This window comes from Xiphophorus maculatus, chromosome 11 (assembly GCF_002775205.1).
Source record: "Xiphophorus maculatus strain JP 163 A chromosome 11, X_maculatus-5.0-male, whole genome shotgun sequence".
Taxonomy (NCBI): domain Eukaryota; kingdom Metazoa; phylum Chordata; class Actinopteri; order Cyprinodontiformes; family Poeciliidae; genus Xiphophorus; species Xiphophorus maculatus.
Genome location: NC_036453.1, coordinates 2,088,571 through 2,113,112, shown reverse-complemented (window position 1 = coordinate 2,113,112; position 24,542 = coordinate 2,088,571). Strand labels below are relative to the sequence as shown.

The 24,542-nt window shown below is 40.2% G+C and overlaps 1 protein-coding gene across 4 annotated transcripts; it reads right to left on the bottom strand.

Moving 5' to 3' along the window:
• Window positions 1–436: 436 nt before the first annotated feature.
• On the bottom strand, window positions 437–22,785 carry LOC102234619 (dual specificity testis-specific protein kinase 1-like). 4 transcript variants are annotated; one of them, XM_023342888.1, is made up of 10 exons: window positions 22,568–22,785; window positions 21,119–21,188; window positions 11,005–11,198; window positions 10,242–10,363; window positions 9,723–9,771; window positions 8,903–9,052; window positions 5,378–5,551; window positions 3,654–3,737; window positions 3,444–3,530; window positions 437–2,289 (listed from the first exon to the last, which is right to left on the bottom strand). In XM_023342888.1, the coding sequence occupies exons 2-10, from the start codon at window positions 21,147–21,149 to the stop codon at window positions 2,185–2,187; spliced, it is 996 nt and encodes a 331-aa protein (XP_023198656.1). In that variant the 5' UTR covers window positions 21,150–21,188; window positions 22,568–22,785; the 3' UTR covers window positions 437–2,184. The 4 variants fall into 4 exon arrangements, with proteins under 4 accessions (XP_023198656.1, XP_023198657.1, XP_005802227.1 ...); XM_023342889.1 differs by having other exon boundaries at window positions 11,005–11,195; XM_005802170.2 differs by lacking the exon at window positions 21,119–21,188.
• Between the last annotated feature and the right edge of the window lie 1,757 nt (window positions 22,786–24,542).

The following is a 24,542-nucleotide window of genomic DNA, read 5'->3' as shown; positions in this document are numbered from 1 at the left end:
TTTTCATATTCTGTTCTCACATGTTCCATAACCTGTTCATCATTTTATTCTCACTGATCATGTCAAACATTATGCACAGGAAGTCAAATGTAGTTTTATTTCTGGATTCTATTCATCGGACAGTTTCTTATTTTTACAGCAGTTGGTCCTTCGTAGTAATCCAGGCAGGATTCGTATCAGTAATGAAAAGACTGCCATCCAGTGGCATGTAGTGGTATAACAGCAGAAGGGATTTTGTGGAGGGGGAAAAAAACAAAAACAAAAAAAATCAAAAATTAAAACTGTGGTACATTCCTTGCATACTTTGGTGCTCAAATAGATTTAGCAGATGTACCTGACATCTATGTTCCATTTGGCTGGGAACTCAACAGGCTCAATGTGATCATGTTTTATCAACTCTGAACTTAAACTTAAAGCATCTCACAAAAAGAAATGATAGACAAAGAATTTCACTTTATTTGTTCCATCACAAAAGTCTGGCTGATGTCAGGAATAATGAAACTATCTGGCTGTTGCATTTTAGCTGCCTTGAAATTCTGATAGCATGGAAAACCGAACTGGACCACAGGAACAGAAAGCATACAGAAAGCTCAGGTTTTTTCAAACACATGTTCAGATCCAAGCATGTTTAAAAATATCAAAGAAATATATAAAAGCAACAGGTTACAGACAGTCTGGGTATGCTGGAGTCAAAGCAAGAATGTGATTTAAAATCTATTTATGCCTCACTATGACAGTTTTCTCCAATCAAGCCATAAAATGTTTACACACCCCTGTTAGAGGATTCAAAATTAGACAATGAACCTTTTATGTCTTTAATATAATTTCCAGTACTTCCTGTGCAGTTCAACTGCTAAACCAACACATCTGGTGCATTTCACATCTCCAGAGGAACACCAGTGAAGCTTGGTGGCGGCAGCATCATGCCCTGGAGTTCATATTTTCATGAATGTGGAGGAATTCATGAACAGTTTTAAATATCATTCAGTTTTCATGCAACCCCTCCAGGCGCTTATCATGAAGCTGGAGATGAAAACTGATTTTACTTTTTCAGCATCACACAGGGTTCAAGCAGATGTTCAAATAAATGTAAAAAATTACTTCATAAGAGAAAAACTTAATATCTGGCATCAGAGAGCAGAACTAATTCTGACAGAAAACTTGTTGGGTCACCTGAAGAGATCCTCACAGTCTGAAAACTGATTTCCTCTCCAGCTTGTTTTGCCAAGAAATGTAGAAACTTTGTTGAAAAGTCATGTGTAAAATCCCTGCAAGCTTCTACCAAAGAAGGATAAATGCTGAAATGAAAGCAAATTATTATTCTAATATTGTGAACACTAGAGGTGGGCCGAAAATTCTGTCCAAGGTTTTTACAAAATAGTTCAAAAGAAACATAAAAACAACTTAAGGTCAAAAGTTTGATGATATATCAAGCCTACATAATAAAAAGTATCCATATTGGTATCAATATCAATATTATTGATGTGGGACGTGGATTTACTTTGTTTTGCATCAATAACAAGTAAATAGATTTATTGACGTGTTTATTCAGTTAAATTATCATTTAGAACTGTCACATTAAAGGCTGGGAAGGTTTTGGAATGATTTGTTGGTCTCACTTTTTCTTTTCACTCTAAAAGGGTCTGCACACTTTGTGGTCTGTTGTTTTTTTCTGTGCAAATGTAGAAAGGATATTTTCTGTAAAACTGAGACAAGCTCTCAAAAGCCTTGAACACGACGGTCAGTCTGAGGGCCCTCGGCTGTCTGCAGCCGTTTGGAGTCCGTTGCTGAACGAAGTACGGAAAACAGAATAACTAAAGCAGACACAAAGACCAAAACCAATCTGCAGATCGGATGATCTGTGTCGTTGATTCCAAGTGAGTGGCGGCGACAAGCAGGACGAGGCGCGTATGAAGAGGAAGAGGAGGAGGAAACCTCTGAGTCAGGAAATGAAACTGGATCTACCTCGAAGAGTAACACTGATCACCCAGAAGCCACGTTAGCAAAGCGTTCAGGGAAGCCGCGGTTTGGCTAACCGCTCTCAGAATAGACAAGTTGAGCCTCTGGTGCTGAGTGAGAAAACAGGAAGCATCAACAATCAGGCCCGCCTTCTTTAAACTCCCCTTCACTTTGGCTTCCTGTCTCCACTGTGATCAATAATCCCTGCTGCCGGACACCCCCTGCTCAGCGGGCCGTCAGGTCGGGCTTCGGTGGCGGCTCCAGGCCCTCCGCAGCTTCGCTCAGCTCATCTAGCAGCTCTGTGAAGGCCGGGCGCCGGAACGACTCCACCTGGGAGCAGCAGAGACAGGAAGCTGCATCAGGCCACAGTCTGGTCAGATCTAATCTGTCACTGTGCCAGTATGAACCCAGATCATTCATCAAATTCATGATCTGTTCAAATGATTCTACAACACATTCTCCATTTTATTTACCTCATAATTAGCACATAAAAATACATAATGTATCATTTCACACAGATACCGTAGCATCATTCATTAAATCCGAACATTACTGAAATGTCCATTTATTTAAGGAACTATTACTGAATATTCAAAACAATAAATGTAAAGTAAGATAAAATTACCTAGTTTGATCTGTTAGGTACCACAATACATTTTACTTGGTGTGCACTTAACTTGACTCTCAGCTGCTGTTTTAGTTCCCTTTTTTATGTCATTTCATTTTTTCAATTCAATGAATTATTGAATCAATGAATTCAGCAGACTGGTGTTTTCCAGCTTATATTTCTGTTAATAATCACAATGATTTTGGGCTTGACGAAAACACGACATTTAAAACTAGAATATTATGTCAGACCAATAAAATAAACATTGTTTATTACAGAAATGTGGTTTTAAAGGTCATTTAAAACGTTATTCCAAAAGGTAATTTTCATCTGACAAACAAGCCTTGTCAGAAAGAATACTCAATTTATTCGATTGGACTGTTAGATTCAAAGTTTGCATTCAAGTAATTGATTATTCTGAAGATTAATTGAATAATCAAGTTAAAAAAGTTGGCACATTCTGCAGACATTTCATTTAATCATTAAGCCTTTTTATACATCATCAGAAGTAAAGTAAGAGATGCAAATGTTCTTTGGGTAGAACATATTTACAAGCAAAAGTTTTTCCTTATCTTAAATGCAAAATGTTTATATTTTTTGTTCAAATTTGGCCTAATTAAATCCTTATAAAAGGATGTAGAAAACACAGAGAATTTTATTGAAGGGTTTCATGTGTGTCACTGTAAAAGCTTGTTCGTAGGAATGAGTGTGTGCATCGGTGTTTTGTGGTGTGTGTCTCTGTGTTGTCCAGTAGTGGAGTGTAGGCCTGTCCATGGTGTCCCATTTTAATTTAACTTCCGATCCGGAGCAGACAAATGATCATCTGACTCTTTTCATTCTCTCTGTTCCGTATGGAGAGTTTCTTCCATCTACATACCATGCAGCAGCTGGCTGCTAACTCCAGGAGGCGCTGTGGGCAGTCAGGAACCAGCTCACCGAACGCCTTCACATCCAGCCCATAGTCCTGAAACACACCAACGCTATCATCACTATGGCCGCGCTAAAGTCCAGTTGTTACAGTGAAACATTCATGTCTGTGCACCGCTGGATAATCCCTACAGCTGGTGGTTCTGGTTCTGGTCTCTACCTGGGTTCTGGGGAGGATCTCTGGGTCGGCTGGGATCCTGGCCAAGATTTCACACAGAACGATGCCGAAGGAGAAAACATCCACCTGAAACAAGCAGCAGACTAATGTCTACAACAAAAAGCTCCACATTTCCATCTGTCAGTTTGGACACTAAACAGTGGAGATCGAGGAAGAAGGTGTTCAACAGATGACCAGGATGAGTTTTCTTTCACAGTGCCAGTGTTGACATGGACTTCATTAGAAACGTAGAAAATGTATTTCTGGCATTACCAGTTTTTAAAGGCTGCGAATGGCAAGTGTCCACTTCTAACAGAGCGAGTCGAGCGATCATTTCCAACACATTGTTAAGGCATCAGAGCAGAAAGAGCTACACATCTATCGCCTCGGAAAATCTAAAAATACAACTTAAATTTGAAACATGAAAGCATTTAAAGTAGAAAGAGTCCAGACAGGAAGTTTATTATGAATTTTGTAGGCCATATCGTAGAGGCTGTGGGTTCCGAAACTTCATTAGTAAGAGATCAGACAGGCAGTACGACATGGCTGTACATATCATGGCATGAAGATTCCAAACAGAGGACGGCAAATTTGACCTAATTTTGTAGTAAACATAAATTATTTTTGCTTCGGCTTGCGGCTGGCACAGGTTGTGATGAGTCAAATCAGAATCCAAAATAATTCCTAGATATTAATAAGTCGTGACAGCAGAAGGAGGTTTGGTAATGAAACGCCTTTTTTTCTACGTGAGAAAAAAATACATACACACAGTTTTTTTTCTTATATTAATAGTCAAAAAATAATTATCTTGTAACTAGCACTGAAGTTGCTGAAGATCTCCAAGTAACTGACGATTTGAATATCTGAATCAGAATATTTGAGCCAGACAAAAAAAGCAGCTTCCTCATGTATTAAAGCTGCAGTACATAACTTTTAGACAGAAAATATATTTTTACATATTTTGTTGAAACTGTCACCATGTTATGACGGTTTGGTATGAGACACATAATCTGTGAAACAGTTGAGGTTTTGCACCTTCTCCCTGTGATAACTAGAAACAACCAATCAGAGCCCAGAGGCGGGTCTTAGAGATGTCAATCACCCTAAGTGTGACTCTGCTTTTCCTCCTTTTTACTCCCCCTATGCTCTCTGCTACACCGCAGCTAGCAGAGCCTGTGGTGAATGCTCAGGCTTATTAGCATAGCCACTAATGTGTTGATTAAAGGGTTTTTCTGTAACGGTACGTTGTTTCTCTACCATTAGCACATTTAGCAGTGAGTACATGAGATTGATTGACAGCGTGAAGACCCTCCTGGCTCTGATTGGTTGTTTTTGGTCAGGAGCGGTGCTTTGCTTCAGAAGACAATAGTAGCTCAAGGAGGAAGTGGAGGAATTTGAGCTTTTACAGATGATCTGTCTCACAGTACACTGCAACAACATGGTGACAGTTTCAACAAATATGGAAAAACAAAAAAAAATAGAAAAGCTACATACTTCAGCTTTAAAGTATTGGAGTGCTTAAATGTTTTTGGGAAGGTCATTAATGTATAATAGAAATCGCATTGGGCCCAGCACGCGATTCCCAAAGAGCAGGGATATAAAGCTTCTAGAAAGAAAACATTTATAATGTAGAAAAGTTTAAAAGTCCAGTTTTGTCACATGAGGAATGCTTTAACGTCCTGCACATAGAACTAAAACTCCTTCCTGGGAAATGACTGAGCACTCACTTTGCGGTCGTAGGGCTCTCCTCGGAGCATCTCGGGGGCCATCCAGAAGGCCGAGCCCACCAATGACAACTTCCTGCCGGGATCCTTCACAGGCAGCTCCACCACTTCCCTCGCCAACCCAAAATCTGTCACCAAGGCCTCCCAGCCCCGAGGAGTCACTCGGACCAGACAGTTCTGGAGGGACCAACGAGAAGAGAACCGCAACGTGAGAATCTGACAGCAGAGGGCAGCGTATATGTACAACTTAAAAAAAATAAAAGCTTGATGGATTCATTATGTCATCATTAGAGACAGACGTTTTCATGGAGCTTCACATTTATCTGTCATCAAGGTCTGACCGGTTCTGACTGTCAGAACCTTTCAATTTCACTAAATAATTCAACTGGACCACATGCAGAGGCCAGACTAAGTGGGCCGCCATGGAGCAGGGAAGCCTCCAATTCACTGATCAACTCTTCATCATGCATTTTGCTCTTTAATAAAAAGCAACAGCTTTTAATGGAGACAGAACCTGGGCTGTTTACAGTCTGCAAGCAGGAGGTGTGATGACAGAGATCCACAGGAAGTGGGAGATATGATTGCATAACATTAAGTGGTCCCAGATACGTGTGTGATGTCTAATTGGAGCTTTTTATGTGGATTGATGGGTGAAAGCATGGTTCGCGTGGAGCGCTCTGTGTGCGTACACATGATGTGGTTGGAGTCTGGCTCAGATACGAGAAACCTCTTCCCTCTGCTAACCTTTCATTACGAGGCCTTACGGAGGGAAAAACTTCACTTCCAGACCTGAGCTCTAAATTTAGCAGCTTCGCTTAGTCACTTCTTTGGCAGGAGAATCAACAGCTTTGGAGACAGAAATGGAAAGAGCAGCAGACAAAAGGAGGAAACCCGAAAGCTCCAAAGAGGACGGCGACTTCTCACACCTTCACAGAGTCAGGAGTCATTTCAACGTCATTTCATTTACAAACGTGTGCAAAACTTTGTCAACATTCTGCCAATGTTGGAAATAAACATATATACACAACTGCAGGGTTTCCATTAAATAAGAAACGCAATTAAAATCACATGGGAATAACTGACAACTACTTCCTGTCGTCGTCTCCTTCATGGCAACATCCAATTGTTGATCATGTGACTTGTGTGATGCAAAAACGTGTTTCCATTGCAGTTTTGCAAAAATAAAGTTGTTTCCACACAGCCAAACAACAACCTCATCCCAAAACGTTTTGTTGAAAAACAAGATTCCCAAATTCTCATGGTTTCATAAAGCAAATTTATTTTTGAAATTTTAAATCACAGTCTATGGAAACACAGCTATTGACATTTAGGAGTTTTGAAACCATGTAGTCTGAAACTTTATATATTTACCAGATGATGATCAGAACTGGCCGATTTTCTAGCCTGATTAGCCTCATAGATCTGGTTAGTGTTTCGTTTTGTAATAAATGCACCATAACTAAACATTATCAGGTCTTACAACACTCTTCAGTGTGGATGCTACTACTAAAAAAAGATTCGGAGGCAACCACTTTCAAAATCATTGAGGTAACAGAGGTGAACACAAGAGACTGAAATAATACTCAGGAAAGAAAATGTGGTAAAATATTGTATTATTATTGTACAATAATACAATATGACATATTATTGTATCTGATAAAATATTGTTTTTGCCGCAGGAGCTGAGATCAGCTCAAAAGTACTTGTGGGCCCAAAAGAGTAATAGTCAATGAGTAAATGTGGTCCTAGTTACTATGACAACAGAAGGAATCTTGGTAATCTTGGTAAAGATGATCACTTTATGTTGCATCTAATATATTTGTAAGTACATTTTGACTGAAAAGTCAAACTTTTGTCAAAATGTATTAAATTTAGTCCTACTTTGTGATCATAAAATCAGTCCAGGGGCCACAAATGGCCCTGGGGCCCCACTTTGAACACAATGGTTTAGACCATTTTCACTTTGTTTACAGAAATCCAAACTTTCTATCCTGTCTGGATCAGCAGGTTTTGTCTTGTAGAGGTTTGACGCAAACCAACAACTCTCTTGGAGAATTAGACTGGAGCCAAGTGAGGAGCCACTGGGTGACAGCCAACAGTCTGCAGTTAGCAACAAGCTATTAACATAACAACAGAGGCTGTCATGATGTTGCTTTGCATTTCTGGTGGCTTCTTCTGGAAAGCCTGGCAACCGGAGGAGAGACGGCACCTACACGCAAGCTCACCCACGCAGCAATTTACGGAGGCTCTTCAATGCCTCATACTGTCACTGAGAATAAACACGCAAACAGAGACTTCCTTCGATGTACAGCGAAGGGCCAATGCTGGAATTAATTCAGGCAAACTGCAAAACAAACTACAAACATAGAGCTGGATAGAAAAAGACCCCCTGCGCAAATATTCACGTCTGTGTGCTTATTTCCAGTCTCAGAGCTGAAGTCATGCTGTGGGCAACAAGTGTATTATTTCCTCAGCAGATGGTTCACACTTGTTTCTCCTTAATTTATACAAGAACAATCAGGGAAGAAATAAAAGAGCAATATTTTAATCAGAAAAGAACAAAAAAGTCAAGATGCATCAATTATTTTCTGTCACGGTTGCCACGTTCTGTAGCAAAACCTGGGTACATGAAGAGGAAGACGTGTTTAGGTCATGAACCAGAACTAGTGGAACATTACACAAAAGTAAGCCCAGCTGTTGTGTAACGTCAACTCTTAATTAAGTAGATAATATTCTGTTCAAAGAACAGAAGGGGTGTAGCAAGATCATTAACCTTTTTTTTGGGACTGCAATGTGATTCATGAACCTTGTGAGTGTCACACTGTTAATCACTAACTATGTTAAAGTGCTAACCACAAGGGTTCTCTCATTTCTTTAAAGGACTCTGAAATAAATTGTATTAAATTCAGATATGTTCTCTGGTCAAAACACAATGTCAGAATTGATTTACTTTTATTAGCAAAAACATAAAATATAATATTTTCAAAGCTTTTTGTCATTAGCACCACTGAATAATGGAAGCCTAGGAAACAATCTATGAACCAGTCAAACCAGGACTGAGATATTTTAAGTAGGACTCGGACTTTACTGCATTCATTTCGATTAATTAATTACATATATTTAAATTATTGTTAACAAATTTTTAACACAGTTAATGACATGTTGTTTTTTTACACACAAAAGCCCTGAACTGGAACCTTTGTATTGTGTTTCTGTTGCTCCTGAAAATCTGATAGTTTGTTAGTTTGAGTCCAAAATAATTTTAAGATGAATGCAGATTGTTTTTAATTGTTTGTTATTTATGGTACATTTTATTCTAAGTAAACTGAAAGTGAAATTTATGATTTTTAATACCTGGTAAGTAACCAATCAGTTCTTGTCCTGTCTGATGTGATGACACACCACCAGCCATTACTTCAGGACTTTTTCAGGTGTAAAGAATATCTCCAAAACCCAGATTGCTGGACATCGTCTCCAGTTTTGACAACAGAACTGCCTGAGTTCTGGTTGGAGGTCTGGTGGTCTCACCTTTGAGTTCAGATCTCTGTGGTAAATGTTCTTGTAGTGCAGGTAGATCATTCCTCTGCTGATGTCACAGGCCAGGTCCACCTTCTCTCTCCAGCACAGGGGAACATCTTTCCTGGCCAGAAGCTCCTCCAGGCAGCCGCCGTTTACGTACTGAAACATGCAGCCAGTGTTCAGGTTAAGGGCTGCGTCAAACAAACAGAAGTTTACACCTAATGGGTGATGGACATGCAACCATAATGAGCACTCACGCTTTCTATCTAACAAGCCCTATCATGTCTGACCCTCTGGGTCCCTTTTAGGAGTCCAGAGGGAACAAACACAAGGTTCATTGGACCAAGTGACCTAACCCACTGCACAGGTAGATCTTGATGATGTGGATGTTTTCACTAACAGGACTGTGCGGCTCACTTCTGGATCACAAGCACACCACTCTAAAAAAACCTAAGAAAATCAAGAGGATTTGTCACTGTGGACAATGGAGTCAAACATGTGAGCTTTTGTCCAGACAGAACCCCCATAACTCTCAAACCTTCATCAACAGGTGAGAGACGATTATCCGCTGTCTGGCAAGTAAGGATGCACCAATTTATCCGCAAGCCGATTTTCGTAAAAACTTTCTTTAAAAAAATGATAACGAGGAATTCACATTAAAAGTAAGAAACTAGAACGCATTGGTTGGACGACAAGCCTCACAGCAAACAGTTTCATAGTGATCATAGCATATCAGATCAACATTTCTTGTTTCTTGTCTTCATAATAGACAAAGCTAATAACAGAACTTTATTTACGGCAAACAAGAGAAGCAGAAAGCAGAACTGACCTCTAAGATGGGGTACAGTTTGTCTTCTTTCACACAGATACCCAGATACCTGAAACAAAGGAGGCATTAAATTTGTGCCTTTATTCCTGAGCCTGTTAACTCAGATTTGGCAGTTCTGACTTTTGTCTATCTAGTAACTATTAACATATCATATTGTCACTTTCCTAAAATAATGGCCCATGTCATTTTTTGCCAAAAATAATTTTTTTTTTCATAAATCATCTTTAGGCAAAAAGGTCACCTAGGAAAAACATTATTTTAGACAGGTGACAATTTTATAAATACACTGGCTTGTATTTTTTTGAAGAAAATATGTATGTATGTTGTCTGAAAGTTATGTTTTCGTGTTTGTGATCACTGTAGAGATGGATAAGGAAAGGAAAAGGCCACATGTGGAGAGACTGTCTCAAACTACGCTGCTCTCAGTAGACTAAGGAAGTTTTAGATGGCAGCTTTAGACTGAGCCCTGCTTGTTGTAGCTTTGGCTGAGCAGAGACTGGGAAGGGCCGGTGCTTTTACCTGACAACGTTGGGGTGAGAGAGCTTCTGCAGCAGGCTGATCTCTCGCACGATGCTGTCTTGGTCCACATCATTTTTGTAGATCTTCACTACCATCACCTTCCGCGTAGTGCTGTGAATCACCTGAGAAGCAGCGGCACGCTTTAGACAGAGGAAACCCTTACTGTTTACTGTTTGCTTTCTGAAAGCTGTCTCAGTAAACAACAACTATTGATGCACCTCAAGAAAAATGAAAAACAAAAGTAAGAACAAGAAGGATTGGTTAAAACGTGGAATTGGTACGACTGAGTGAGAATGACAAACTTCACTAAGTTGTAGTTAAATTTCCAAATAACTGAAGCAGGGAAAATAATAAAGTTAACTGTGAGGAAGAATGATGAGGATGAAAAGAAGAGGCTTTAAAACGAAGGTGAGAAAAACCAGTCAAGACAGAGAACAAAGGCTGCTTCTCAGCCAAGTTCTGCCTGGACAAATTCAACCTCTAATTATTCCAAACAAACTCCTCAAACTAATTCCAGCTCATTTCATCAGCAACATTTCTGACAGCTTGCTCGCCCTGTTGCTGCGCAGCAAAATGAGCTTTAAAATGAGAATTATGTAAGGTGGGAGAATTTTGTGCCCACACAGTTTCTAAAGCTGGTGGGCCAATCACAGAATGGCAAGAATGTCCTTATTAAGAGGCTCAAACAAAGCCAGCTTTGATAGCAGCTCAGATGTAGAGCAGCAACGTGTAAATCAGGGGGGAGGACGGCGAGACGGAATACCTTGTAGACTCTGGAGAAGAATCCGCTCCCGATGAGTTCAGCTCGGAAGTTTTCCCAGAACTCCAGCTTGCGTACGGCCGTGCGGAGCTTCTGCCAGCGGTCCACATGGTAGTACCTGTCTGACGACTCGCCGTACAGGGTGGGGCTGCTGGGCTCCGAGGACGAGTCCACATCGCACATCCTGGAGACGTCTGCTGGGAAAAAGAGAAACACGCAGATGTGGGTCGTCATGCGCATACAAAACCTCTGCCGCACAGCACGCAAAATTACAAACAGGACGCTGAGTACACCAAGCAAAGAAGGAAATTATAAAAGAACAACATGTTTAAAAAAAAGTTAATTTAATTATTAATTTTGTGACAATTTGAAAAACTGAGGATTTACAAGCATGTCGGCAAAGTTACTGGGGCCCTGGACGTGTGAAAAATGAATGTAATTTAGTTTTATTAGCGTTTTACTTGATCCGATGTCTTGCATGTAGAAGCAGAATTTCCACTGCAACTAAACCAATTGAGGCATCACAAAAGAAGACAACCAAAAGGGCAATTTATGCATTTATCAGCATGAAAGCGACCCTGGATGAAAGAGAAGCTCATGAAAGGCCCGGCCTCACAATCCACTTATTAACTGCATAGATGAGGCAAAGTGCTTCCACTCTGCAGACAGAAACAAAGACGCTGCATCATGTGAGGTTCAAAAAAAAAAGGCTGAGGTGATCATTCACCTCAGGCAGAGACTTGTAGCTGTGGTTTTTTATGGTAGCGCCTTAATGATGAGGGGAAACACTACGTCTCTGGATAATCTGGATAATATTATAAAATATTAAGTTTTATTCAAAAGGTTTCAATCTAAACTTCAGCATGTCTTTCCACTAATACATGTACATCAGCGTAGATGTTTAGTGAAATTTATGTGTTTGGTGCTTGGATGGTTCTGAGTCACCTGGTGACATCGTAATGTAGAGCTGTGTATCATCTGCATAGTTATGGCAGCTAATCTTATTTCCTTATATAAGCATATAGATATTGAATCACAGGGGTCCACATTCTCCACATGTGACTTCGATGAGAAGCTACATATTGAAACAAAGAAATCTCTGTTCCTTATGTATTATGTATTCTTTAGTACTGGACCAGAGTCCAGCCCAACTCTCCAGTCGTTTCAATAACATGTCAAACGCTGCACTGAGGTCCAACAGAACCAGCACTATTGATCTTCCACAGTCTGTATTCATATGGATGTCATTGAGCACTTTGACTAGGCCATTCTCAGGATGGTGGTGAGTACAGAAACTAGACTGAAAGACATCAAAGCAGTTAGTTATAGTTTGAAAGCTATCTAACTGTTTAAACAGCTTTTCCAGTAATTTTGCTGCTGAATGGAAGGTTGGAGATCGGCCTGTAATTCTGCAGTAGGAAAGTTAAGGAAAATTGTCGGCATGACATCAAGACTTCAGAAAGAGGAGCTTAATTAATAGTTTTTATATTTAAGTAGTTGAAATTGAGTACAGTAAATTTTTTCTGCATTTATTATGTCACAGCATAGTATTGATTTAGTGTGGATGTGCAGATTAATCTACTTATTTTTTTATTTTCTGTGGAAAAACGTTAGCAAATTCATTGCAGTCATGTTTGGTGGTTCGGTCACAGGAGGGTCTGTGAGCCTGTCAACTGTTGCAAATAAATCTCGAGTATTGTTAATGGGTTTTTTTATGAATTCCCCAAAGAACGTTTCGCCTGCATGTTTTAGTGTTGAGTGATAGCTTTGCTCTCTTTCTTTGTAGATTTTATAATAAACGTGAAGTTGAGTTTTACACCATTTACATTCGGCCCAGGACAGTTTGCGCACGTCTCCATAGAGATTTGTTTCTACCAGACACTATCTTCAACTCAGTGGAATCAATGATAGCTGAAACTATAGAATGGATGTCACCTACCAACACATCTATGGTTACAGCATAAAGGTGAGGAGGAAGAGAAGATTTGATTAAAAGTTTCTGCTGTATTGTCGGAAAAAGAACGTTTTGAAATAGTATCTGTTTTGCTAAGTGAGTCAACAGCGACTTTCAAAGATAACAGAGAAATATGTGCCTGGAAAACACTCAGGTTATCTTTTGTCTGATTAAAATGAGTTGGAGTACCTAAAAGATTTTTTTCACAACACTATATTTCTTTGATTATTCTCAATAAACCATCATTTTTCAGATTTTTTTTCCATGCTACTGTAATTTTCTTTATGACTGTGCTGAATCATTAGTTGTAGCTGAAACTTTACTAATAATTGTTCTCCACTCAGGTGAGTCCTGACCTGCCTTCATCCTGACCTTCGCTCGGCCACAGCGAGCTGGCGTGACAGCAGAGAAGGTCAGACTCTGTTCACGCTATAGTCACAATGACGGTGGTGGAAAGCGCACGCTGACACGCTAACACAATCAACAAGCTTTTAACAATCAAGTCGGCGGACTCAACCCCAGCTATTCATGCCGCTTTTGTTCATTTGGCTTCAGACTAAACAATTATAGCTGAAATGCTGTCAGAGAGAAATGCTTACAGTGCAGCCATTGAATCTGCCATTCTGTGCCTCTCTTCTCTCCTTTGTTTCATCATTTTGCCTGCTTTTCTGTCCTGGCTGTTTTGGTCTCCACTTTTGTTTTTGCTTTGATTTCTTCTCAAGTGATAACTTTTTGGACTTTTGTTTATGAAGGACAAGATGCATACAAATGTTTCATTTTTCTGTTGTTTCTGTTTGTCATGTTAATATGCTAAGTAGCGCCTGCAGCTGTATGGCTGTATGCACTGTGCATATCTTGAGATTTTCCTCCAAGTGAAAAAAATCGGAGGAATTATAGTTATTGGATTTTTTAACCCTCTTTACTATTAACAAAACTGTGAAGAAAAAAGCTATTTTGTGTCAAAACATTTTGTACACAACCCACATCTGCGTGAGTTTGTGTGGGTGGGCACATGGCCGTCCTAAACCTAAGTCCCCTTGGTCAATTTACTTTTGTTTATTAGGTGGCTTGGTGGTCCTTCTGTAAGCTAAACGTGAATATGCAATGAATCTAGCTAAAAATGAATAACCAGCTTGTCAACCCTCCCGCAGTCCTAAGAGGCGTTGAATGAACTGTTTACACTTGTGTGGTTATGGCAGGGTTGCCAGTTTATCAGCTTTTTTTCTGTGGGGCGTTTTGCGAACTGAAGAGCTGATGGGTCACTCGGTTGGCCAACTGTGACATCTGCTGTGCTCTTCCTGAGTATCATGCTAAAACTGCAGGGGAGTTACACTGTGCTCTTGTAGGTGCATTGATAGTTTTGTAACTACCCTCTCTTCGTATCCTGAAGTGACCCCTGAATATGTTATTAATTTTTCAGACACCAGTAACTTTTTCCAAATTCAGTACTATGCATTAACATTTTTTTTAATGGAATCCCCTAAAAACACCAAGAGGTCAGAATTTAAAGGTGTCAAACTTGAAATATATAGGTATCAGTAATACTGGTACTATTTTTACCGACACCAAATATTTAGCATTGCATTCCTCTAGTGTGAACAACGGAACCTACTGTTTTCTGTTTGTGTTGCTAGTTAAATTCAAATAAATGAACCTTCTAAAAAGAAAATAACAGATTAATTTCCAAACTGACAGAGCAGTATTTCTAAATTTTTTCTCCACTTCTTCTCTTCATCCAAACATGGATCTCTAACACCATCTCTGTGTCAGAAAATTTTCTCGTTTTGAAAATCTGGTTCACTTCATACTGAGGTTAAATTACCACCAAGTGGACTCTAATTGGTTACATGGTGACTTCTGAGGGCAATAGTTTGGGCCAAATTTTATTTAAGGTTGTCAAAGCAAAGAGGTATGGACATACAGTACATTACTTTAAATTCATTTTTGCTCCACTTCACAGTTTAAAATCCCAACAGAACACATTAATGCTTTGAGGCATTGGACGGCCTGGCAACAGCTTGAGCTTTCTGTTTTTCTTTTCTTTACAGACTGAGTGGGAAGGTTAGACAAGCAGAGAGCAGTGAGCTTGACCTGTCAGGGCAAACAAGCAATACCAAGGCCTTCAGAGACCAGATGGTGACTTCCTGGAAAGGCTACCACAGCACCCATTAAAGTTCCACTGCCAACACCAAAGCAAGACTATTTTCCCTGGAGCTAAGTATCCATACATGTGGACTATGCAGAGTCCTCATGCGTTTTACTTTAAAGTGTGTGTCCTGTTTGAAGTGGTCAGGGGACATCGCGTCATTAGATGATGTCAGGGTGGTTGAATCTAAAATTCTCACTGAAAGTGATCATGATACAGGTCACGTGTGTGGAAAAAAAAAAAAAACTAACCTGTGTCTCGTTCCACCTAGAAGGTGTAAATAATACCAGTGACAAACGTAGCACTGCCTGACTGCCTGACTGTCCTCAGGCAAGAAGCACAAAACAGAAAATGTGGACTCTCAGGTACATACTTCACCACCTTTTCTTAGTTAAGACACTGCAGACTGAAAACACCCAGCAGGCCTAGCAGTATAACCTTGATTCATCTACAGCCGTGCAGCCTCAAATTCAAAACAAAAAATGTATTAATCCCGGAGGGAAATTGAACGTTTTAACTCATATCCCACTTTTTTTTTTAAGGAGTCGTTAGAGATGCTGATGTCTGTGGGCAGGAAGGAGCTCCTGTAGCAGTCTGTAATACAGTGTAACCAAAGAAGCCTATGACTAAAGACACTTTGTCATTGTAACGCAGTGTCATGAAGAGGATGGTCAGGGTTGTCCTTGATTTTTTTGACTTTATGAATACTTATTCTTTGCATCATAATCTCCAGAGGTTTTACAGTCTTCCCCAGAACAGAACCAGCTTTCTTCATCAGATTGTTAAGCCTTTTAAAGTTCTGTTGCTGCTACCCCAACAGATGACGACAGAAGAAAAGTGCACTCTCCACAGACGAAAAATAATATACAAAGCATCTTGCTGTAAATTCTCTAGGATCTAAACTTCATCAATAAGTGAACTTTGCTCTGTCCGTTCTTGTAGACGGCTGTACTTTTGTGTCTTCAGGCCAGTCTGTTGTCCAGATGAACACCGAGATATTAATACCAGAACTCAGTACTTACTAATACATGTTTGTTATATCGAGCATTGTTATAACAACTGAAGGTAATAGAGTCACCTGATTATGCTAGAAAATGAAGACTATGTAGCTAGAATAATACTGCATCTTTAAGGTCTATGGTTGTCCTCTTAGGGTACCTGCAAAAGTGAGACACCCTAGTTAGAGTTCCAAACCACTGGCTCAGTTTGTTGTAGAGCAACATTCATTCAGTGTACGCTAGCATAGCTAGCATACAGAGTGATTCAAAGCACTTTAGTGGTCATGACTCCCAACCCAGAACAATATGTGAGTGTTGGACTTTTCAGCTCAGCTCCTTCTCCACCAAGGTGAACCAGAGCACTGTCCTGAAAACACAGCGAACTCTTTAGACGACATGTTCCATGAGAAACAGGGTACCTCACCCAGGAACAAAGGACGTTTCTTGAACCAGGCCTGGGGTTGTGAGCTTCCTTGTAACTTCGTGATGGTTCAGTTCTTAGCTCCTGGGAACCGGCTGGCCCAGCCTTAAAACAGTCACTGTAAGCAACAAGAGGCAAGGTCAAGAGGCCTGTGCCTGTCACTTCCCACAATTACAAAATGGTTATTTGTGGACCTCCATGAGAACTGACTCCTCAGTAACACAAGTTATGTACAGGAAAAAGTGAACGGACCAGTCAGGCATAACATTATGACCTGCACTGACACTGGTGCTGGTGATTGATGCACTATGTACTCAGTAATTTGAACTACAGTGGTTTACCTGTTGGATCAAACCACATGGTTCAACGTATACTCTCCATCTGCATCAGTCACCAGTTGCAGACCGGAAAACCTCATGAGAACCGAGGTTCTGGAGATGTGTTACAATTTGTCAACACTCAGGACAGTGATCTCAACTAGATTTAAAGGGCATTATTAATAAAAATGAATTATTCTTATTCATATTAATGTTTACTTGTTACCTTGTACATCCAGTTTAGGTTAGGTTTAGATTAGGTCTCACCATTTGCATCTCTCTTAGGCTACACCATTTTGTAATTTCCCTTCAATGTTTTCATGTTTGGTGAGTTAGACATGAAATAATGCCCAGTCAGAGATTCCAAAACCCTAATGAGGATGGAAGCATTTAGACACAACTCTATTATGGCTGTAAAATGTCCTGCTCTGCGGTACACCAACTAATAAGTGGTTGGTGTTGCAACCCAAGCTCCATGGGAGATACAACAGTAGAAGCTATGGGAAGGGAACGCAGCAGGGATACATTGTGGGAATGTTTGAACAATTTAATTTTGAGGAGATTATGCTAGCTACCACACCCCTTAAATCAGTTTTCAAGCCAATCAGAACCTTAAGAATTAAGAAATAGGGAGATAAAGGTGGACTGATGCTTTTGAGATTTCAGTACTTTTTTCTGAACGTTGCATATTCAGATTTTAAGACTCAAGTCCTGCATTTAGGAACAATGTCCTGCAACTTTTTGGATGTTTCCGAATTGAATTCAGTTCAGCTCAGTTCAATTGAACTCAAAGGGAAGTTGCATTTTGACAAAAATACCAATGCAGACTAGACTGTAAAGAAAGTTGTGAAACTCAATAAACTAAACTGAATCACAGAGATAAAACACACCATCTATACTAGAAACTCCTGTTGTTCTGTTGGTGGCTGTAAACATCATAAACCACAGTGTTTTTCCAAATGCGTTCAGGCCTTTAGGGAATCTGAGACTGTCCACCCCTGGCAGCTTCTATCTCTGTGGTAAGGCAGCGGTCTAAAAAAACAGGCAGATTATATTACACAACAGAGTGACACCCTGACCGCTTTGAGAATGCCAGCAGACAGAGTGTTTGGGGGTGGGGGGTTTCCAGAAAAGATCATTTCTCTCTGATAAACAATACGTCACTTGTACAAAATGGTTGAGTGGGATAGAAAGGACGTCAGAGGTCAGGAAAATTGCAGAGACCACACAATGTATCGCTATTCCTGTCAACAGCTTCTCACCACTACGACAGCCCAGAACTCAAGCCAAGCTGCAAAGTTTGTCGAGTTCATGCCATGTAGGAAAAATCATTTTTCATAGTGAGGGTTAGTTCACTTGGTATTGGACCCAATAACCATTACTGGATACGATTTCAGGCTGAGGTCTCTATGCACACAGCATGGTTATGTGCAACCAGTGACATCATTAATTGTGCATAGACAATTGTTTCAAATACAGCAATACAAATAAAATACCTAAGTATTAGCATATTACTGGTGGACTCTTTCTAAGAAGCCGAGAAGTCAGTTGAGAAGGAGAAACATTTATGATCTTTGTTTATTTAGAGGGATTACAGTTCTAGTAACTGAGGAGAAAAGTCCAGAACTCAACACAGGATTAGAATGGAGAGTCAGAAGACAACAGGGAAGCTAACTGGAACACCGAACGCAACTTTATGTTTAAATTAATATTTATCTGGCCCTAGGCAGAAAAAAATTGGAAACAACAGAAGGAATATTCAAAGTGTCGTGAAACCAAAGAGGCTGCTGTTGGTTCTAAGCATCATTAATGGGAATTAATGTGGAGATGATGAAAGATGATTACTGAAAACCATGATTTCCTACATAAAAAGGCCACATAGTTATGAAAAAGGAACTCGGGGTCTGAGCGGACGGCAGGTAACAGGACACTACTCTGACACACAGTCTTTGGACACGTTCAGACATACTGGATGCTGAGGAAAATACATCCTATTTCAGGACAATGCAGAGCTAAACATATTTGCAGTACAGTGCGTTCATCTGCTTAAAGCAGCATTTTATCCTGATTAAACACTCAGAGCAGGTGGTGAGACGGCTGTGATGCAGAAACATCAGGCCCTGTCCTTTAACTAGGCCATGGTTCCGGGTCAGAGAGTTGAGAGGAGCTGAGCATCAAAAGCTCACCTTTGGCTGCAGTAGAACCATAAACCTTAAAGTGTTTCACAGTAATTTTGTGGTAAGGACCAACACAAAGTAAACATGCAAACTTTGACGGAAAACTAAGGGTTTTCAAACATGAAAAAGTGAAAAAGTGTGATGTCCAATTTAATCCTCCCACTGAAGAGGATGAAAGCTGAAACCAGCTTTCAGAGAAGTTACCCTTGCAGGTACTTTGGGGTCTTGTGTATGTCAACAGACTAATGTGCACAAGTTTTAGATTCTCACTACAAACAGTATTTAGCATATGGGCCAAAAATGTATTTGACTTAAGGTTGGTCTTGTTAGAGATTTTTTGGTATTATCATTTTATTATTACTTTAGTTCACATTCAGCCTATAGATCATTGTGATTTTCTGTTTAAAGTGTTCTCTTCCTTAACTGACCTGGAGGTCACTACTGTCTGTTCATTTCTATGAGAAATAGTTAACGCTGAGTTTCTCAGACCTTAAATCCTTTTACAAGAACACCTCCTAATTTAGTAACTACCTGTGAGCAGTCGTATTTTGTTTTGTTGACAGTATTGACCGAGATTTGAACCGGGCTCAGACCTTTGATCAGATATCACATCTGGAACTGGGTTGTTAGATGTTTGGGTTAGAAGCTTTACGACCTCTGTTGTTTTTCCTGACTGCCCCCTTGCCTGTTCTTCTTTGACAATAAAAACAGGAGCTCATGCGGAAGCAGGTCAGAACGCTCTGTGAATTGCTCGTAGGAGCAGTGACGGAGGCTTCTCCTTTTGCAAAAGCTTGATATAAAATTCATATACGTTGTCTGTGGTTCTTTCTTTTATGTAGGTTCGAAAGGAAAAATACCTATCAGTCTTATCTGACGTTCTTCTAACAGTTAGCTGTAACGGCAACGCAGGTGTGTTGCCTTGATTCTTTCATGCAGATTTAAGAAATCTTTATTTTCCTGTGGTATTTTGGAGAAGCCATTCTTCAACAACTAAAAGCATTGGAGTGCTCACTCAGAGTATAAGCACAAGAAACCTTCATTTTTAAATTCCTGAGTTCCTAGGATCACCCTGGAAATGCTGGAGTTTATTTTTTAAGAAACTCCAGCAAAAAATTTAAATTTATATATAATTTTAAATGACATTTTATTTCCTTATGTTTGTTGTTTTTTTGTGGAAATAAACTTTTGATTACAAGAGTTTCTGGCTTGATAAATGTAATAAATGGACATCCATCAATTATCATACACCCTCATCCCTAGTGGGGTTGCCAGGGGTGCTGGTGCCTATCTCTCGCGGTCAGCAGGCGAGAGGTGGGGTCACCCTGTACAGGTCCATGGCCGATAAATGGACCTTAAACTATTTTATTTCAAGATTTATTGGCTCTAGTGGCCTTTATTTGAGAGTGGTTAGGCAGGAAAGTGGATAATGAGAGAAGGGGGAAGACATGTGGCAAAGGTCACCAGGCCGGGACTCGAACCTGTGATGTATGCATGGAGGAGTTGGCCTCTATACGTGGGTTGTGCTTTGCCCCTTCACCACCACAGCACTCGAACCTTTGACTATTTTAAAAGTGTCTTTGTGGACCTTTAAGATTTGTATTTGAGTAACCCTGATCTACATGCTCATAACTTCACTGAATGAAGTGACAAGTCATGGATTACACATTTTTGGACCCTTTAATTTGGATGAAACAACTGAAGTGCAAAACATTTATATTTATTTGAATTGTAGCATTTTAATCTAGCCATATTTTCAGATTTCCTGTCAAAGTTAAACATTTGTTAACTCAAAAACGTGGTGAGCCTGTAGGTGACCCTATCACTGGGCTTAGCAGGTTTTCTGAGGGAGACCCTGAGTATCAGAATAACTGTGGCTGAATACAAGTGAAGTGCACACCACACTTTTTAGATTTTATCAGTAAAAAAATTGCAAATCATCATCATTTCCTTCTCCGTCACATTTATGCTCCTCTTTGTTTGGCCTGGTACACAAAATCTGAGAAAAAGTGACAAAATATTTAAAGGTCTGAGATGAAGGAACAGTTTTATAAACCACTGTAGTTTAAGGAAAGGCTGGAGAGCGTGTGAATACTTAAGTACTTACTCCACTGATTTAACATATTATTCATGTGCATCCTGTAGGTGGTGAGGGAAACCACAGGTCTCTGCAGAAGCTGAGGAGGAACCACATACAGTACATGCATCAACAAATGAGCACAGACACACGACCACGAAGCTACCTAACACACAGCTGGCAGGCAGACCAGTGACAGCGAGGGAGCAGGGAGGCTGACAGGCACGTCTGCACCGTCACAACGGAGATGAAATGTGTTAATACATGAAAGAGACAATGGCGATGTCTGCAAAGCTTCTGTTACAGTTCAGTTTGAGTCCTGCAGCAGTGGTTCCCAGCCCGGCTTCATCACACCCTCACAGCCACGGCTCAGTGACAGGAAGCGCTTTCATCACGCTGCTTCATCTACCCAACTACCAAACTAACAAGAAAAAATCCAGCTTTCACAGAGAATAAGGCAAATATTTGACTTCCATGACAACATTAACTGTTTCCTGTCCTTGTTACTTTCGTGCATGTTTGAGAACTCCTTTAATCTCCATGGCGACTCAACTGCGCAAAACACCCGGGTGGACCTAGCCCTGCCTTTGAAACGTAGCTCCTCCTCAGAGCCTCTCCCTCACATAGCAGCCCTCAACCACTCAGATCCTTCAGACTAGTCAGAAGGAATTAGCAAACACTTGATGAAACTGCATATCATACAGGCTACTACTCAGTGCAACGTTGGTAAAAAAAAACATTGTTTAAGTGAGTATTGTGATCACTTCCTGAAGGTGAAGTTTCAGAAAGAGCAGGAGTTTTTAAAGAGACAGAGGCCCAAATTAAAGGCATTAAATGTAAAAGTCAAATTTCTTTCAGGTCATAACTGATATATGCAGCATTTTATGACAACTGGAGGTAATAGTTACTTGATTGTGCTATAAAATGGCACTAATACATAACACTGCCCCTTTAGACTGCTTAAATAAAACTACAAATCTAAAGAGCAAGAGAGAAGAGGAACAGAACAGTCAGTTAGTAAGATGAAGGATTTGGAATATTAGTCTGGTAAAACTTTGCTATGATCCCTTTTACATATTCAATGCTACAAAAAAAATGTTGATCTAGGTTCGAAGAAGACGATCTGCACTTGAGACCAAACTTGCAAAGAAGGAAGGATGTTGCCTTGCTTAGAGGAAGCTGTGGCAAAGACACACAGGAGCAGTTTGCAGACATTTAAAAGTTTCAGAGTCATGCACAAATATAAAAGACTAATAAATGTTATTCATTAAGGTCAGTGTCCGGAGGCACAATCTGGGAATTCTCTTTTCTCTTTCCCCTATGGTTGAGCTCATTCAGATGGTCCATGGGAGCCACTGCTGAGCAGCGTGTTAACTGGTCTGTTCTCCTCTGCATCTTGTCAACTCACTCCACTTTTCTTCCTTGTTGGAAATAAAAGCCCAGAATCAAAAGTTGCACTCCGCGGCAGAGCAGACTCACCTAGAATCGGTCTCTGCTCCGGGTGCAGCTTCAGGAAGATGAGCTCGGCTTCAACGTGCCGATGGGAGCGTCTCCTCTATCCGCGGCAGCCCGGTCCGTGTTTCCCCCCAGCAGCGAGCAGGACGGCGCTCAGGTCCCCGCTGCTGACTCCGGAGCGGTCTGTGCGGCTGACGGGCCCTCCTTCCTGCGAATGCATGCCTCTGCGGTTGCCTAGGCAGCGGCTTCTCGAGAAGGTCGGGGGATGGAACTCCGCCCACACGGAGAACAGGACGCCGGCGCCTGGGGGCGGGCAGGTCGGACAAGCGCGATCAGCGGGTCTGAGCTCATGGGAATTCCTTCGAGGTCGATCATGTTCAGTTCCAGGTTAGAAGATTTGAATAATAATGTAATAATGAAAAAAAGTTTAAAGAAAAAAAAAGTCTATGCAGAAAGAAATGTATCTTGTGCTGTAAGGTCAGCACATCTGTAACAGGAGTATTAAATGGTAATGATGTAAAATAATAATAATAATAAAATAAAATAAAAAAGAGAGCTAAAAGAAAAAGAAAGAAAAGAAAAAATTAGAAGTTATGCAAAATTAGACTTTTTGATGAAGTTAAAACCATAAGTTTACACACACCGTCTAAAACACACATAATGTAATCAGTCAATCTGACCTAGATTACTTTGCTTTAGCTCAGTGAGAAATCTGGATGAGTCGAAGCTGCGGCTGTCCGCCCTGTAATTGGTGGGTTGCGGTTACCGGTTTGGTTCCCTCGTCGTTTTTGACCTTAAGCAAGACACTTCACCCACCCTGCCCGCTGGTGTTGGTCAGAAAGCCTCGCGTATCAGACTTGACCCAACTGTTGCAATCAACAGCGAGTGAATGAGCCCTTTGAGATTCAATTTGATATGAAGGGCATTATAAATAAAATAAATTACTATAATTTATTTTATAATTTTATAATCAGCAAACAAAATTATTTTTGTTTGTTTAAAAGCCACAGTTAGAGAAAGAATGTATATATAGCCTGGTGGCAGCATAGCAGTGAACGCAGGATAAAATAAGCCACTGTATCTGGAATCTTAAAAAAGGATCATTTTTACTCACTTTTCTTGAGCTCACCTAAAGGCCACATGGAGTTTGGAGGTGTATAGATATCCACTGTACAAAGTTAATGACCTCTGCAATACAGGTGTGTGATATTGCTGTGGTATTGATCCGATACCACGTAAATACAGGGATCGTGTCGCTGATACCAATACTTTTGACTTAAATTTGATATATCATCAAACTTCTGACCTTTTGTTTTTTCCCCTGATTTATTTTTTGTTCAAACCTTGCTCAGAACTTGGACAAAGTGTGTAGCTATCTACAAGATACTCTACTAACATAGCAACATGATTTGTGTGCAAATTGTTTCCCAACTACACTGTGCAAAAAAATATAAATTGAGAGCAAATTAACAAAATCTCTCTTGAGTTACAGTTTAGACACTAAATAAAATAAATTCCATATTAAGATGGAATCTGAAACTAAAGTATTGATCTTACCATCCTTGCATCATTTTGATACTGATACCGATTTGGTATCAGTATTGATATTTTGGATTGATCCGCCCACCTCTGCTCATCAACCCATGTTCAACCCATATTCTCATCTTTCCCAAAGCACCATGGGAACTGAGTAATCTCCTGAGATGTTTACTGAGATCAGCGTCTAGGCTACAGGTGAGTTCCATGTCTAGATCAGAATATATTAATCACAAGAAGCAGAAAGCAGTGGCAGCTGTTTGTGTTGATCAGGATATAAGAGACGGGAGCGTTAGAGTTAATCTCCCACTCAGTCGGCGAGGGAAATGATTACAGTCTAGCAGAGGGCACAAAAACACCACGCAAACAGACACTGTGGACAGTGATGAATACAAAATATGGATCAATTAGGCTAATGACTTGCAGGGATCATATTTAAACATACTGCATTCTTCTGAATCAA

Bases quoted from the DNA above. Each gene is read 5' to 3' on its own strand.
- LOC102234619 (XM_023342888.1), bottom strand. From the start codon at position 21,149: ATGCACATGAATAATATGTTAAATCAGTGGA. The intron at 9,772-10,241 runs GTAAAAGCACCG...CCTTTGTTTCAG, and splicing joins TCTCACCCCAACGTTGTCAG to GTATCTGGGTATCTGTGTGA. The intron at 3,738-5,377 runs GTGAGTGCTCAG...TGCTTGTTTCAG, and splicing joins GAGAGCCCTACGACCGCAAA to GTGGATGTTTTCTCCTTCGG.